This window comes from Neolamprologus brichardi, chromosome 2 (genome assembly GCF_056152115.1).
Source record: "Neolamprologus brichardi isolate AB-2024 chromosome 2, ASM5615211v1, whole genome shotgun sequence".
In the NCBI taxonomy this organism is placed as follows: domain Eukaryota; kingdom Metazoa; phylum Chordata; class Actinopteri; order Cichliformes; family Cichlidae; genus Neolamprologus; species Neolamprologus brichardi.
In genome coordinates this window covers 28,311,635-28,328,434 of record NC_142105.1, presented here as the reverse complement: position 1 = coordinate 28,328,434, position 16,800 = coordinate 28,311,635, and the positions used below count along the sequence as shown (strand labels likewise).

At 39.5% G+C, this 16,800-nt stretch overlaps 2 protein-coding genes across 4 annotated transcripts; one reads left to right on the top strand and one right to left on the bottom strand.

The window, feature by feature from the left end:
• Positions 1-34: 34 nt before the first annotated feature.
• On the bottom strand, positions 35-8,643 carry LOC102790027 (zinc finger CCHC domain-containing protein 7-like). Of its 2 annotated transcripts, none has more exons than XM_006781356.3 (8): positions 7,376-8,643; positions 5,366-5,439; positions 4,507-4,617; positions 4,225-4,395; positions 3,961-3,996; positions 3,427-3,531; positions 2,986-3,103; positions 35-571 (listed from the first exon to the last, which is right to left on the bottom strand). In XM_006781356.3, the coding sequence occupies exons 1-8, from the start codon at positions 7,740-7,742 to the stop codon at positions 96-98; spliced, it is 1,458 nt and encodes a 485-aa protein (XP_006781419.2). In that variant the 5' UTR covers positions 7,743-8,643; the 3' UTR covers positions 35-95. The 2 variants fall into 2 exon arrangements, with proteins under 2 accessions (XP_006781419.2, XP_006781420.2); XM_006781357.3 differs by having other exon boundaries at positions 5,378-5,439.
• A 2,049-nt stretch (positions 8,644-10,692) lies between these two features.
• On the top strand, positions 10,693-14,520 carry LOC102785249 (paired box protein Pax-5-like). Of its 2 annotated transcripts, XM_087850305.1 has the most exons (6): positions 10,693-10,886; positions 11,941-12,138; positions 12,225-12,265; positions 12,336-12,443; positions 14,117-14,257; positions 14,347-14,520. In XM_087850305.1, exons 1-6 carry the CDS (start codon positions 10,693-10,695, stop codon positions 14,367-14,369), a joined length of 705 nt encoding a protein of 234 aa, XP_087706431.1. In that variant the 3' UTR covers positions 14,370-14,520. The 2 variants fall into 2 exon arrangements, with proteins under 2 accessions (XP_087706431.1, XP_087706425.1); XM_087850299.1 differs by lacking the exon at positions 14,347-14,520 and having other exon boundaries at positions 14,117-14,298.
• The last annotated feature ends 2,280 nt before the right edge of the window (positions 14,521-16,800 follow it).

Genomic DNA, 16,800 nt, shown 5'->3' with positions numbered 1-16,800 from the left:
TACGTTTCAGTTTTCAGACACAAAATGACTTCTTTGCAAACTTGTTACATTTATTAGCACTTAAAAAAATAAATGCATTAAAAAAAGATGAGCTATCATTTTTTTCTGTGCCGTACTCTTTGTTTTGGGGAAAGAAGATTTACACTCCTGATATCTATGTCAGCATGGGGATACAAATACCCACGTTTTACCCCTCCTCTTTTCTTCCACCTTTCTGCCTCTCTGCTCTTCTTGCTCTTTTTGCCCCCTGTCTCATCCCTCCTTTTCTTCTGTGGAGGTGCAGTGGACTGTTTTTGCCTGTCATCGGGCCAACTAAAGGGGACTCTGGGATAGGCTTCGTCATCAGAGCTACAGCGGGACTTCATCAGTAGTCCTCCTTCCCGCCTGGCCTGAGCTTCCCTCCTCAGACGCTTCACCTCTCGTCTCTCCTTGCGCCTCTCTTGCCACGTCTTCTTGCTGCCAGCTCGGGTGTGCAGCTCCTTCTTTGTCTTTGTCCACCCCTGGACTGATCGATTCTCCTCGCCGCTCGCCCCTGTTTTTTCAGACAGGTCTGAGAAAACATGTGCAGGCTCTGAAAACAGAGAAACACAAAAGACGTCCTTGACAAGTCTGATCCTGTTTTAACTGAATAACAGGTGATTAAAAGCAGCTGTTGAACTAATAAATCTTTTAGTTTATTTCCTGATCAAACGCGGTGTGAAAAGAACGCTTTATCAACCAACTCTGCAGTTCTTCTTAACTCTACAGAGATAATGTTTTTCAGTTCATTGTATTAGTTTTGTTTTAATTCACTTAATTCACAGTGCTGGTTTCAGTCATTAAAAGGCAGCACTGATAAACCTACCAATCCCACCCAAGCACTAATTGGTACATTTAAATAGTGAAGGGGCATACTTTGTTGCAGAGCTGTTAGAGATCAAGAAAATGTATCCAATAACTAACATTTCAGACCCAGAGTTACACCAATCCAAAGAAAGCACCTTCACAGAATTCACGTGTCAATCTATTCTCACCAAAAAGAAGCATGCTGGTGCATTTTGAAAGTGTTCCCTCACCATTCAAAAGAGCCAGCAAAAAGCATAGATGCCCAATAACATCATTTGTCTTTTGATAAATTGTTTCATTTGAAATGTTTTTCTGGGCAGGATGTGATCTGTTTGCATTTTGTATCCCACTTCTGATTAAATACCCAAAGCCTTGTATCATTACCATGATTCTGCAATGCTTCTTGGGCAAGGTGAATAACAGTGTGGGTAGAATCACAAAAAAACTAAGTATGATTAAAGCAATCCCAAAGCAGAAAAATGGCTGGCATTTCTAATTCAAAACCAACAAACATTTAGGTCCACACATCTCTAGACAATGACATTTTTTAAATCATTTTTCCTCTGTACACCATCACTATGGATTTAAATCAAACAACTGAGGTATGACTGAAGTGCAGACTTTCAGCTTTAATTCAAGGGGTTTAATTAAAATATTGTCTGAACTGTTTAGGAATTACAGCTATTTTTATACATAGCCCTCCATTTTCAGAGGTATTTTCAGAATTAATTGGACAACTTACCAATAAATGCTTTGTGCTACCATGATATATCAAATATTCCTGTAAAGCTCACCTTTTCTTCTTCAAATCCGTTTTAATTTAGTCTCAAGTACAAATGGGAACACAGTTACAGTCATTTAAAAAGTCAATCAAAATAAATCTATCAGAGAGATTGCAAGCACTTAAGAAGTGACCAAATCTTTAAAGAATCTGGTCATAAAAAGAATGAATGAGCTGGCCAGCAAAATGCATGATGACAGAATTATTTCCAGTCACAACATCTGACAATGTGAACAACACTCAAAGAGGTAGGCGTATCATTATTAAAGTCTACAATCAAGAGACGCCTTTATTAATGGAAATGCATAGGGCTCGCAACAATGCGCAAACCACTGGTTACACTCAAGAACAATAAGATCAAATTAGACCTTGTCAGAAAACATCTAAAACAGCCTGCACAGCTCTGAAACAAAATCTTTGGACCAACAAAACCACGATGAACTTGAACCAGAGTGATGGGAAGACAAAAGTATGGGGAAGGAGCAAAACAGCTCATGATCCAAAGCATACCACATCACACAACACATATCTTCCTAACATGGTGGAGGCAATGTGACAGCATGTGTACATATGACTGCCAGTGGAACCAGATCACTGATGTTTATTGATGAGCTGACTGCTAACAGAAGCAGCGGGATGAATTCTTAAATGTAAAGGACTCAACTCTCTGCTCAGATTCAAACAAATGCTGCATAACTGATTAGACAGTGCTTCACAGTACAAATGGATAATGACCCAAATTGTACTACAAAAAACCCCCAAAAAACAAACAAAAGTCTTTCTGAAGGCAAAGAAATTGGATATTCTTCAATGGCCAAGTCAGTCACCTGATCTAAGCCCGACAGAGCATGCTTTTCAGTTACTGAAGCCAAAATAAAGGCACAGCCTGAACTGACAACAGCTGCAGTAAAGGTGTTGCAGAGCATCTCATGGGAGGAAAAACAGCATTTGGTGATGTCGGTGGGTAGTAGACTCCAGCAAGTCATTGAATGCAAAGGATTTCACTATATTTAAAATATTTAAAGTTAGTGCATCCAATTACTTTTGATCCCTGGAAAATTGGGCGCTATGTATACAAATGCATGTAATTCCTAAGCAGTTATAAAACCAAAGTCTGCACTTCAACACATAATGATCTGATTGTTCGATTAAAAGTCAACTTGGGGGATATACAGAAAACTTATGGACTTGACTGTATATATATAAATGAACAACCCATTTCAGGAGATAATTTTGGTTATAATTCACGCTCAGTGTTCAGTTTACATCTGCTGTTTTCGAACTAACAGGCAGCTCCAATAAACTCACATGTACAGCCCAAACAAAGATACACCGATTGTAAAATAATAATGTAAAAACTCTGATATCAGCTTCATCACCTTTAACTCTTTCCTCTCGCCTGGTCCGAAGTTGGAGAATGTCTTCCCTGGTGTCATATTGGTAAACATAAGGCAATGATGGAAAAGTGCCTGTAACCATCCTCCTTTTAGTGCACTCCTGATACAGAAGACAGACAGTGATACAGATGAGACAAAAGAAGAAAAAATGAGTTGAAGGATGGATACAGGACAGTGGAATATGGATGCAATTGAGACTTAAAAAGAGAGAATTTAACTAAGTTTGATTCAACACAAAAAAAGAACAGGGGAAGAAAAAAATTTGGTGTAGTGAGGTGAAGCAAAAAAAAAAAACTAAACAAAAAAAGAGTAGCAAGTTTAGGAAAAAGACAAGTGAGAGACCAAACAGATTAGGCAATAGACATAAAGGCAGACAAAGATCTAGTGAACGTAAGATGAGGATTAAATGTATTTATCACTTACATAACCGTAATGTCCTCTTTTAGAGCAGTTGTAACAATGAATGCGGCGCTTCCAGTGATGGAGGTTGTGGCTTGCCTGTGGCCTGAGGGGAACCTCTACCCTAAGCTGGAAGAAAAAGGTCAAATGAAGGACATTTCTACAGCGATAACAGACTTCCACTGATCTCTTGGCTATTTTAGCAGTACACACCTATCAACAGGCTCCTGATAATGGGTGTATTCTGGTCTGATTCCCAGCACGTGGGATCTTCATTGCATTTGATTCCCCTGATCTCTTTCCCCCATTTTCCATCTATTTTGTCCTGTGACTATCTATGAAAAGGCAGCGAATACAGCTTTCAAAATTGCCTAATTAAACCGGTCCCCTGCCACCTAGTAGCTAGATCAATTCTATTGCTTACTTTAGAGAAAAATCATTAAGAACTCCAATTAGGTTTACACATTGAGCCAGAAAGGCTTGTTATTATTCATTTTGCTGAGTAGAGAAGATTAGATTTAAAAAAAAAAAAACAGATAAAGAGCAGTCAAAACTCACTGTCAAGTGGTATTGTCTCCACGTATCGGGGCAGGCCTGAGGAAAATCCAGAAAACAGAGAAGAAATGTTTTCTTCAAGCAACAACGAGGAAGACAAAGAACTGTTTGCAAGAAATAAAACAACACTTCATATATTGAGCCCACACAATCACGAGGTTACAGAATCTGTCAACAAACAACTGTCAAATGTTTTCAACGCTTCCTTCAGCACAATAACACACTCTGCAACACCAACACTCAAAGGGGCCAGACCTGCGAACTCACATCAGAAAGGTGCCCTGTCATCCCGCAGCGCAGGCAGTGCTGGTTCCATACTGGAGGCAGATCACATGGCTTGAGCCCGTGTGAAGGTAGTCCACATCTACCACAGGGGCGACTTGGACATTTCCTTTGGATGTGACCTTGGATCCCACAAAGGACACATATAGGATATTTCTGCCAACACAAAGACAAAAAAACAACAACAAAAAAGATTTTTAAAATGGTCCTGTTGAGGAACCTCTGCAGGTGTCCATGGAAACAGCACTGATGAGTGAGTTCATTTACCTTGCGGAAGGAGCAGCTTTTGGCAAGGTGTCCTGTCCTGTTGCATGCACGACAGAACAGGGAACAACCAGGCGAGAAATAACGGCTGGTCATAGACTGATCCGTGCCACTCTAGATAAGATGATCCAGGAATAATCCAAGACAACAGAGATTTTTAAAATTAGGTTAAACCATAATTTTGTCTCCACACTGCAAAATCAAAGGTACAGAAGCAATTTGTTGAAGTTATTTGACAGAAAAAAGAATGCTGTACTCATGAATATACATTGATTAGAGTGTAATTACATCTTCAAACACACCAATGCCTTCCAAAACCCTTAAATCTCTTTTTCATTATGTCTTTCTTTTCCATCACTGCTCTCCCTCTGTTCCACCTGATCCTCTTCCTCCTCACCTCAAACCTCCTTTCCTGACTTGAAATCGGCGCTCTGACACACAAAAACATGCATAAAATGCTTATTTATTCCCAATGTTGTCGCAATTGCTCCAGTCCAACAATTTTAGATCAATGTCAAAGAATGATTCACTAACATGGCTAATTGCAGCTAACAGAGGTTAACAAAGGCTAATAGCAGCTAATAGAAGCTAACAGCAGCACTTACATAGAAAAAAGTTCAGCATCTTCAAAAGCTCACCTCAGTGTTGCTGTCATTGGGCAGACGTGAGCTTCACTGACTCGTTGACTCATATTGGACTCATTTCACAACGTTTTACAGACGCCCCCAGATTAAATTAAAGTGGACACCCGGCATATTGACAGCTGAGGTAAACTGTGGACTGACAGGCTACACTCACTGCAGATGAGCTGCATTGAGTCGTCCTTTAGTATTCATGAAAGCTGATAAAAATCAAAAGTCACCTCAAAAGTTACCTTGTCTTTCACAGATACAACCCAGCTTTCTTTTACTGATTTCAGCAAGTTGCCCTTCAAATCTGTGTTGGAGAGAAAGACCAGGGGGAACATTAATAAATACAATTAAATATTGTGTGCAATAAAATATCCAAATTTAAGCTGATCTCAGCCTAGTTACTGAACAGAAACATAAGCACCTAAAAAAAAAGAAAAAGAGGGTTTTTCAAAGCTTGGTAATCTTTTCTAAGCATTTAGTCTCGATAAAGCAGGAGCTCTAAAAAATAATGAAGGGCACCTGACCTTTCTGGACTAACTATCACTTATGTGTAAAGAAAACCTAAAACTTTACTGCTCCAGTGGAGCCCCGAGCTGGTGGGTCAAATCAAAGTGGTTGTTCTGTGCAGCTCCCTGGTGTGAATATGATAATCTTCATCCAAAGTACCAAGCTAAGCAAACTGTCTCTGTATACACTTTTTAAATAAATTGCACTCCCACACATTTACAAAAATAACTGTGCATTTACTGGGTCCATATACTCTTTTTGGTGGAAATGCATTTACAGAGATGCATTTTTAGTCATCTTTATTTTTCTTCATTTTTATCTCTATGCTGGAAGCTGGTACATCCACAAAAAAATAACTAAACTGTATCACCACAGCCCATTATAGAAAACATTACAGCTCATGGAAACATCAACAGTAGCATAATAAGTAAGCAATAAGTACGTAGCATCTGTTTGTTGTTTGCACTAGCTGCATTTCAAAGCTGTTTTCTCTCTAATTAAATAATTATTAAAGTAGATGTATTAAAGTCTTTCTTTTGATCGCCCACATCCAGTTTTTTTGTGAACCAATCCCCATACCAGTGAGCACAAGCATGTGGTGACAGTTCGTGATTTCTTGGGCTCCCATTTTTGTTATCACCCCATATTTTTAATTTAAGTATTGATTACGCATGTAATTAATTGTGCATGGTTCAAAGGCCTATTCATGGCACCAAATTTAGGTGTTTGATGACTTTTGCAGATCAAAATGGCTAAATGTTTCCCTGGGGTGGATTACTTTTCTTTGACCCTCATGTATTATATTCACTAGAATTTGTTTTTTTTCCAGTTACAGTACCCTTGGATGTGATTTGGTGTACATTTCTCCAATTGTTAAAACACAGGCACAAAAAACCTTCAGATATTTTGCCAGAAATTTCTGAAACAAATTACCTTTCAACACAAAAAAAAATTAATCTAAGCAAATCTCGAAATCCAAAATTGCTTTGTTAAACTAAACAAGGAGCATTTTAGAACAAAAAGTTAGTACATAATTTTTACTGGATGTTTTTAGTTAACGCAATAATATTTTTATATTTCTTGTAGTTTGCTTTATTTTGTTTGTTTGGTTTTTTGCTTGTGCTAGCATTGTTTCTGTCAGGTAACACTTCCAAAAGGTCCACTATGAGAATAAGTATGATTAATTTTAATGCTTCTATTCATTTACTTATTGCACGCGTAGTATAGTGGGATTGTTTTGGTCTGTGGTATGTATTAGAATCAAATTAAACTGATCAAGCAAATTAATACTGCGCGGTCTCAGTAATCTTTTGGAATAACTTTTAAATGTACATCAATTTTCAAATGAAGCTCCATATATATATATATATATATATATATATATATATATATATATATATATATATATATATCGATGGTATACATTAACCACACAAAACTTCAAAGGTGAAGCCATACAGTAGTATGTAATCTACAAATAATCATTGTGAATAACATCCATCCATCTGGATTAGCTGAGCTTTAACGCACATTACAAATAGGTTGTGGAATAATCGTATTTACTTTTATTTGTTTTGTTATTGCAGATTTTGGTTGGATATCACTCCTGTATTGCACTTACTTCTGACTTTTTGCTTTCATATTTAAACCTCAAGCGCTTGCATTAGGACTATGGAAATAAAATGGCAGGAAACCATATTCTTAACCCAAAAGCTGACCAAGTCAAGTTTCACCTTCATCATCTAATTCCTCCCCGGAGCTGTTCCTGTAGCTCAGATTGAGCTGGATGCTTGAGTCCTCCACCTGTTCCTCCCCTTCCAGGATCATCCAGTCCTCTATGGGCTGATCTTCATCTTTATCGTCCTGTAGGTCATCACTAGAAGACAATTCTAGCTCAGCGTCCAGCAGAGCCCTTTTTCCTCCAGAGGAGAATGGAAAGACCAGGAGGAGCGGAGGGGAGCTTTCTCTGCTCTGCCGTGCAGCTTCTTTGTAGCTCATCGAATGTCTCATACTTCCTCCTTCGTCTTCTGAACTGCTGGACCCCCGAATAAAGAAGTTTTCCTGCCCATCATCAGCTTCATTTTCCTCAGTGTGCTCCATAATCAGACCTGACACAACCTGTAGCTGAACAGCGCCACTCACAGGCGACTGTCTTCACTGCTAGCAAACAGCGATAACTGATGGGTCTTTTACACGTTTTTATTAACGTCTCTTATCCGACCGAACTAAAACCGTTTTGGTTTAAACCGGGATAATTACCGCGCGGGTAAAACATTAAAAAAAACGTATTTTGTCGCGAGCTAAGTAGCACCGCAGTGCACGAGGCGGTTAGCTAAAGTAGCAGCTAAACATTGCCAAGTCAAATAACTTCAGTAAACATGATATCCGGCTACCTACACCTTTAACTCCCAATACTTCGCTTTCAGGTTCATGGCGTAAAATTATTGTTCCTTCAATACAGCACAGAAAAAGCTTGTTTTTCTCCCATGCTGTTTACTTGTGTTGAGCGGTGTACCCGGCGTTTCCGGAAAATGTTGGACAACCAAAACAGAACCCAGCGTCCAAAGTCTGTCTAGGAGTTTCCAGGTATAGTCAGTGATAAAAGAGGAAGAGGTCCACGTTTGTATGAAAAACTACTTTCTGATAACCGTTGTTGGGTTTAATTGTTAGCGATTGAAGTTAGACCATTTTATAATATGGACTTCAGTCTGCAGCGTTGCTACAGCAGTAGGATTAATTTTGTGAACTAAAAATAGATTATTTAACTAAGAAATGTAATCACATTAATACATTTTGAACTGAAATAGGACTATCAGTCTACATTCAGTCAAGCGTAATCCTAATTAGATGTTAACTATAAAGGTCTAGTGTTATATTACAATCAATGTAATAAATAAATAACTAAAAAAAAGAAGTGCACCCTCTGTCAATTTTAAGGCTTTACATATCAAGACATAATAAAAGACTCAAGAAGTTTATTGTCATTTCGTATGATGTTACCCAGCCTGAAACAAAATACGGTTTCTCACCAGCCTCTACAGTGCAATAAGCAATACAGTTTAAACAGAATAAACAGATTAAAAAGAATACGTTTTAAAAGGGCAGTTAAAAGGCAGTAATGAATTGCAACAATAGTTGTGGATAATAAATAGCATAAAATCAAAGTTCTAAGACAAACTCAAGTGACATTCGTTCGGGTGGATAGCAGCAGTCCTTTCACTGAAGGGGATGGTTAAATTAGGTAGTGTGAGTATCTGAGGAGTGTATTGTATGTGTGTACGTGTGTGCGTGCATGTGTAGACAGGGACAACACAGTCCGCTTGTGGATCTTACAGTGTGGCTGTGTGAATGGCTGTGTGGGTGGGGAGGGGGAACAGTCCATTTATCAGAAGGCTTATCAGGTCTTAAGATAAAATATAAATACAATGAGATGAGTAACACGTGACTTATTACACTGTCATTATTTATTTTTTATTTTAAAAAAAACTAAACCAAGAATTGTGTGAAAAACTAAGAACGCCACATGATTCAGAAATCTCTCACATGGTTGTGGAGGAAATTTGACTCACCTTTTGCAGTATTTACAATATTCCTTCAGTTCATTTGAGGGTTGCACGTTTTCAGCTATGCACAGCTCTTAAGGTCCCACCACAGGATTTCAATCAGGTGTATGTCTGGACTTTAACTGTGCCATTGCAACACCTTAATTCAGAGGAGGGGGTCTCTGTCATCCTGTCATGCTCTACAAATTTTGTCAGTCTTGCAATTATCTTACATCACTGCACATAGCAGAGAACAATAAACAATCACAATTTAACCTAAATGTTGCGCTGAAAAAGTAAACCAGCTGCAGCTCCCCTGCTTCCCACAGCCTTGCCTTGATGCTTTTCTTCAGAAAGTGCCCAGGTCCTGTGGCTGCAAAAAAAAAAACAAAATTCATAACCCCTCCTCCACTGTGATTGACAGTTGGTATGAGGTGTTTGTGCTGCTGTGTTTGGTTTTCACCAAATGTGGCTCTGTACATTATAGCCAAACATCTCCATTGTGGTCTTATCTGTCCAAAAGACATTAAATCAGCAAACCAGAACTTCTGCTTTTATAGAGGTTTCTCACACTTGCTGATGATCAGTTTGCATCTGGCTGCTTCTTACCATCTTAATTCTGATGGAAGTAGTTGGAGTGCACACGATAATCTATTATAAAAATACAAAATTTGTGATGTTCTTACACATAAAAATGATTTGATGTGCACACCGAAAATAAGTTGTATGCACCTGATGATTTACTATAATATAAATAGACAGTAATAGACAGATGTCAGCTACACAGCCTGCTTATTGCTCTTGCTTTAAACGTTAAAACTGATTTATCATAAGAACAAATCATCTGCTGCTCAGGCTGTGCATTGTGTGGATTAGCACATCTTTCATATGCAGCAAATGGTGTCTGTACGTGAAAGAAGCCAGGTGTAGGTTTTGTTTTTGGAAATATTAAATATTTCACGATATTTCTATGATAAATAACTTTAAAAGCACATGGACTGTGGGGACTTAAGGGGCTCCGCCTTGGGGACTCTGATTCACCACTTCTGTATTCCTAAAGTCCTGGTACAGCCCTGCTCACACGAGCTGCTGCACGTGCGTGTGCGTTCAAAGCGCTCCAGCAGCTTTCCAGCGCGCAGGTGCTGAAAGTATCTGAGAGGAGCCTCTGACCCGCCACCTCGCACCGCGCACAACTTTAGTTTTTCAGTTTCCAGGTTGGTTTAAAATGTTTCAACCTCCACAATAACCGCACCCAGAAGCAGAAGTCCAACAGATCTCCAAGCATTTTCCACACTTAGACAAAAGTCTGTGATGGAAGTGCATTTTGGACAGGCTCCGCTCATCGTTACGCACAGTAAGTAGCCTAATGATGTTTCCTAATGAGGGACTTTACCAGCACCGTAGCCCAGACTAAGTTATAGTGTTACCTCTTTAACTTTAAGTAGTACGCGGCAGTCGGTGCACTGAGCGCATGAATGGGTGGTCTAAAGTATAGCACAATTTAACTGATGTTTCTTCATCCGCTCCGGTGCTCAGGGCACGGTGGAGTCAATCAGCTTGGCGGTGTCTTCATTAACGGCCGCCCGTTACCTCACGTGGTGAGACAGCACATCGTGGAGCTCGCGCAGCAGGGCGTGCGTCCCTGTGAGATCTCCCGCCGCCTGCGCGTCAGTCACGGCTGCGTCAGCAAAATACTGGCCAGGTAAACGGAGTCTGTAATGTACGAAGGAGCATCAGGGCCACGTGATTGTTAATCACTGTCAGATTGAAATATAAAGATTGACGCCTTTTACATAATGCTTTATGTAGTGAAATCGTACTTCATAATTAGTTTTATTAACAAGGAAATTGTGTCCTTTTTTAGCTCATGAACGCAGTTTGCTGATATGTGATGAGCATAAGGGCGCTAAAGAGCTGAAAGCTGCATTTGGTCAAAAAGAGAAGCTTTGAAGAGTAAAATAAAACAGCTGGTAATGGAAAGGTGTACGGATACCGATGGTTAGAGGGCGTAGAGGGTGTATGTTGTATCACAAGACACAAGAAGACAGCCGATCAAGTTGTTTCACTAACTCATCTACACAGCCTAGCAGCTGTGGCAGATGTTTGACTTGAAACTACTGTTATCTCCACATTTCAACTTTATTATCAAAATGTTATCAAAATGATTTCGAGTTCATCCCAGAAATTTCGACACTATTTTTTTTTCTTAATGTGGCCCAAATACTCCGTCGTAGGGGTAATGAGTGGTAGTATTTGTTTTATTTAGTAGTGTATTAATTCACACATAAAGGTATTTTTAAATACATTTTAGCGTTAGTGATGTCCGCTTGGCTGTTTTACCACTTTTCCAAAAGCAAAGTGTATCAATTGAATATGAAAACCACATATTTGAAACAATTTTTTTAGCTTATTTGTAAAACTTGTCATTATTTTTTTTTAATCTATTGCATACCTTACTTATATTAATGCAAATATTTTGTGTGAGCACCCTAGTGAGTGTAATTTCTTTGTGATGCTGTGATATTTTGTTGTTGTTTTTTTAAGCTTTAAGCTTGACTGTTAAACTTCTTGGTTTTTCTCACTTCATTACAGCTTGATGTTTTTATGGAAAATGTAAAAAAAAAATATTACAATAGCTGATAATGTACTTAAAGGTGAAAATCCTTGAAAGGTGACTTTTTGATGTGGTTGTTATACAGCATTGCTTTCAGGTAAAATGTTAGCCCAACTGATAGATATTGACATTGTTTGTTCAGGTACAATGAGACAGGAAGCATCAGACCCGGACTGATCGGGGGCTCTAAGCCCAAAGTGGCCACTCCCCGAGTTGTGCAAAAGATCCTCCAACTGAAACACCACAACCCCACCATGTTCGCCTGGGAGATCCGAGACAGGCTGCTGCTGGAGCAAGTGTGTGACCAGAACAGTGTGCCCAGCATCAGCTCCATCAACAGGTACAGTGTGTGAACTCACGTGTGTCTGACTACACAGATTTTAAAATTGAAGAAAAACGTTGAGTGAGTTATTTCTGTCCTCACAGAATCATCAGGAAGAAAGTTCAGTCCGAATCTTGTGAAGCTGGTAAGACTGTTTCTTTTACCCTCTCGTGCTCTCACAAATGTTTAATGACACTAAACCTCTGCCTCTGCAGTGTCCTCAGCATCATCAGTTGCCATGGGAACAGCCTGTTCCTCCCCAACCAGCTTTTCCATCAGTGGGATTCTGGGAATCTCAAAATATAGCTGCAAGATACCAGAAGGTAATGTAATCTGCGAGCGTGATCTGCAATTGTTCATGTTGAAAGTGTAGGCTCACAAGTATTCTATTAATTTCTATATTTTCACTTCTACTACCAATGTCTACACTCGATTGCTTTATCTGCTGTTAGCAGCTCTCCATTTTTGTCAGACATTATTAAAGAGCAATTCCTGCGGCATCACATGTGAGTCCAGAGAACGGGAAATGGGTGGCTGCTCAGTGTCAATGGAGCAAAGATTTTGGGAGATGGTGTAGTGATTCAGTTGCTCATAGAGGTTGTGAGACACAAAATCTCAAAGGAACTTGAGCAGGGGATGCTCCAGGGATATGAATCTTAATGCTACAGAAAAGATTCTGTTACAATCGTTCAGACAAAAGGTGAAAAAAGCAACAGAAAGAAAGGAGAATTAATGACAGAAACGAGAGATGCTGCAGAGGTTGAAATAAACCCCAACACTGAAAAAGGTTGTTGGTTGTAATGCTGAATATCTGGACCCAGGAAGGTTTAGTTTAAATAGAAGATAATAGAATATAAGGTCAAGTCCAGGATACACCGTAGTTTGTCAACCATCATGGATGGGCAGATAGTAAACAACCATGAATTGCAAGAGATAGAGCTCCAACTCTTCATACAAGTGCATTTTAATAAAAAACCATGAGTTTTGTTTTTGTTAATTTTGAGAAAACTGGAAGATAATCAGATCCTGAGGTCACAGAAGCAGTTAGTGAGGGATTGAGGAGGATGTCTGGCAGACAGTTTGTGGTGATGTGGAGCTGAGAGAAAGTTTAGGCTATGCTTGCATAGATTTTTTTCTAAGTGCTATTGAGCCCTGGGAAACACATTTGGTGACAGAGATTAGAAGAGAGGAGAAACTCTTAAACTGATATTATTGTATTTCATATTGAGTCATACAATCTTCTCATCTGATTGTAGTCATGTTGGTGTCACAAATCTAGAAACGTTCATATCTGCTCAGGAGCTGGTGCTTGCAGACACTAGCTGGATAACTGGTGAAGAATGTAAAGTTTCTCTTTTTAAGCAAATCTGCACATTGTTCAGATGTCTTTGAAAGTCCTATTTTTAATACCTTTCCAACAATTTTTTTTCTTGATACACATTTTTAAAAAATATATTTTGAAGTCATACCAAGAAAACATAATTTCTGCAAGACACATTGTTTGAAATTGCATCCTTAACATAGACAAACTTCACTGGACATTTCTTTTTCTACTGTAAGAGCTCACACACATGGATGTATTTACAGAGCAGGCTCAGGGTTTAGAGCCTATTCTTCTCCGCAGCTTGTGACCACATGGCAGACTGATGTGAAAAGCCAGCGGTCTTATGTTAATATTAGTCTGACTAAAACAACCTCCGCGGCAGGAGGTCCACCTCAGCTCCCCAGGCTTCTGTCCTCAAAGCCAGCAGGTTCTCTGCTCCTCGCTGCCTCCTCCTCACCTTGGCCTCTCATTACAGGCCCATACACCCTCACATCTCCATCACTGCGAGCATTAGAAGAGGAGATTGCATGGACAAATATGCATAGTTACCCCTGGAAACGCAGGCATGCATGTGTTTCATCATTCGTCTAATTAGAACAAGTGAAGATAGAAATGGAGACAGGAAGGGAAATAAAAGAGAACCTGAGCTGGAACTGTTTTGTTTTCCAGCAGGGGACATCTCTTGCAGTGTGTACCAAGACCAGCCGTGTTCATGTTATGACACCTGTGGACAGCCGGACCCCTGCATGATCTCTCTGTCCAGCTTGACCTCTTATACAAGCCTGCCAGCTAATCGTAATCCAGACGTGATGGGTCAGTATTTACTGAATTATGATCACTTATCTCTCATATGAGGTCAGCTTTGATGTGTCTTTCTCTGTCTCATACGTCCTCTTGTTTAGGACCTTCGTGTCAGTGCAGCTGAATAAGGAGCCCTGAGAAGAAAAAATATCACCGCTTTAGTGCCACAAACAGGATGACTGCAGAACTCGTTTAACTGTAATTATATTTATTACTATCACTGAGATAGAAATCTGGATCATAATCGAAAACATGTGGAAATAAAACCAAGATAACAAGCCTCACCTTTCATGTTTTATTCACATTATTTGAAGCAAAGAACAGCCTTCATCAGTCCAACATATTATCCCCCATCCCTGTCGCCCCTGTGGCCACTTTCTCCTCTGTCAGTGGTATAGGGTTAGCATCATTAGGGGCCTCGTGATGGAGAGCAGAGACTGCTTTCTCTCCTTTGTGTGCATCTCCCTGGCCTCCCCTCCAGGATGAGGGATTAAAGTAGAAGATGGGAGCTGCTAGAAGGAGCAGTGAGGTCAAAAAAAAAGAAACACCGCTGAGAAAGAAATCTGCTCAGCAGTAGACATCGATCTGCATGAAGTATGTAGAGAATATTAGCAGGATGACGAATGTGTTTTTGTTTTGGTTTTACTAAGTATATCGAGACAAGTGCACAAATCCCTCATGCACCACAAAAAATTTATGAAGCACCATGGCAACATCTGTGTGCAAATAATTCAGCATGTGACCACAATAAACCAAAGCTATCACATCAGCTTCACCTTTAAACTTAGAAACCACAATTCTGTTTATACAACAACAATCACCTCAAGGTGCTTTATACTGTAAGATAAGGACCCCACAATAATACAGAAAAACCCCAACAATCAAGTACTTGGTGACAGTGGGAAGGAAAAACTCCCTTTTACCAGGAGGAAACCTCTGGCAGAACAAGCGATGGGACGGGCAGCTATCAGCTGGGCGTAAAATAAATGTTCATGACAGAAAAATTGAATAAACCTTAAGATGGTCAATAAACAAGGGCTGGTTTAGCTTACTGGTGGAGCAGCTGCCCGATTTGTGTTTTTTGCTGCATGTCAAATATCAAATAAAGGCAAATCCCCCCCCAAAATAATCCTAAATGAAGGTCAATAAGCAAAAAAGTGGTCCTCTTCCTCAGATTTTATATGCCCTGGATGGGCATATAATGAGTGCTATAGATACAGATTAGACAGAAATACAGTACAAAGTAAAAAATGACAGGAACATGGAATAAATTCCCAAATTTATTGGAATTGTAGGTGAAATATGCCCTCAATCGTTACACATGCTTATAACTGAGTTGGATACCAGATTTTCAGATGTATCTTGGAATGCAGCTCTTCTTCTCCCTGTACTAGTCACACGCTTTTGCAATTTAAGTTGTCCACCAGTGTCACAGCGTTAAGCTGAATTAGCAAAAATATACCCTCATTTGGACCCGATATGTAGCGCATGTAAATCACCTCCCGGTACTTTAATCCAGATGTTTTAGTCAGACCCTGACCTCAGTGCATTCTGGTGTTCCATATTTAAATCACTCAGGGAGGCTTTTAACACACCAGCTGAGCCCAGTCCTATGATTGCCATATTTAGTGTGAAACCGGGTCTGAAAACATCATAGTACTCTTTCTTTTGATTGCCTGCTAGCCCATCATCGTGTTCTTTAAAACTGGAAAGATTACCTCCACCACCCCTTGTCAGGTGGATGAGGGACACCATGTTCCATTTGAAGTTAGAAAGGGTTAAATACAGTACTGTTCAAAAGTCTTCAGTCACTATTCGTTTATTCGTATTTTGCTAGGAAAATGGAAAATGGGTGTCTTTTGTTCAGTTCTCTGTTGAGATCATCTCATTCTGCTTCACTAATGTTAAAGTCCGGGCTCTGGGGAGGCCAATCCATGACTGATCATGTTCTAGTGTGTGTGTGTTTTTTTATCCAAGTATAATTCTACTGCACTGACAGTATGTTTGGGATCATTGCAACACTGAAAAAAGAAGCAGCTACCAATCAGCTGCTTTTGAGATGGTATTGCATGTTGGATTTAAATTTTGTGCCACTTTTCTGCATTCATAATTCCATCAGTTGTGATAAAATCCCCTATTTGGCATAGCTCAACCTTTTTTCCCTGTTTCCCTTCTAGCTTCTTGACTGCCGCTCTTCCACTGAGACCATTTCTGATGAGGTTTCAATGAACAGCGAGAGAGAACAAATCATGTATTTTTTGTGACAAACTGCTAATAAAAATAGGTAAAATTGGTTCTTTTCTAAGTCCTTGTGTAGACACAAGACTTTTTCATCCCTTGAGTTTGGTGTCTTTTTTATACTTGAATGATTGAAAATTCTTCTCAAAATGGAAGGACTGAAAATGAGCTTGCATCAGTAGAGGGCAGCACTTCTGTGAGTAGTTTGTCTTGTAAAGTGACTCTGTACCAAGGATGCATTAACGGAGCTAGTAATGCATCCACACCCACTTCTTATCATAACAGCACAGCTCCAGAAACACTTCAAGCTAAAACTC

Bases quoted from the DNA above. Each gene is read 5' to 3' on its own strand.
- LOC102790027 (XM_006781356.3), bottom strand. From the start codon at position 7,742: ATGGAGCACACTGAGGAAAATGAAGCTGATGATGGGCAGGAAAACTTC. The intron at 3,532-3,960 runs GTGAGTTTTGAC...TTTTTCTTCCAG, and splicing joins GGAGACAATACCACTTGACA to CTTAGGGTAGAGGTTCCCCT. The intron at 572-2,985 runs GTGATGAAGCTG...CTCTGTTTTCAG, and splicing joins GCGAGAGGAAAGAGTTAAAG to AGCCTGCACATGTTTTCTCA.
- LOC102785249 (XM_087850299.1), top strand. From the start codon at position 10,693: ATGTTTCTTCATCCGCTCCGGTGCTCAGGGCACGGTGGAGTCAATCAG. The intron at 12,266-12,335 runs GTAAGACTGTTT...CTGCCTCTGCAG, and splicing joins GTCCGAATCTTGTGAAGCTG to TGTCCTCAGCATCATCAGTT. The intron at 12,444-14,116 runs GTAATGTAATCT...GTTTTCCAGCAG, and splicing joins TAGCTGCAAGATACCAGAAG to GGGACATCTCTTGCAGTGTG.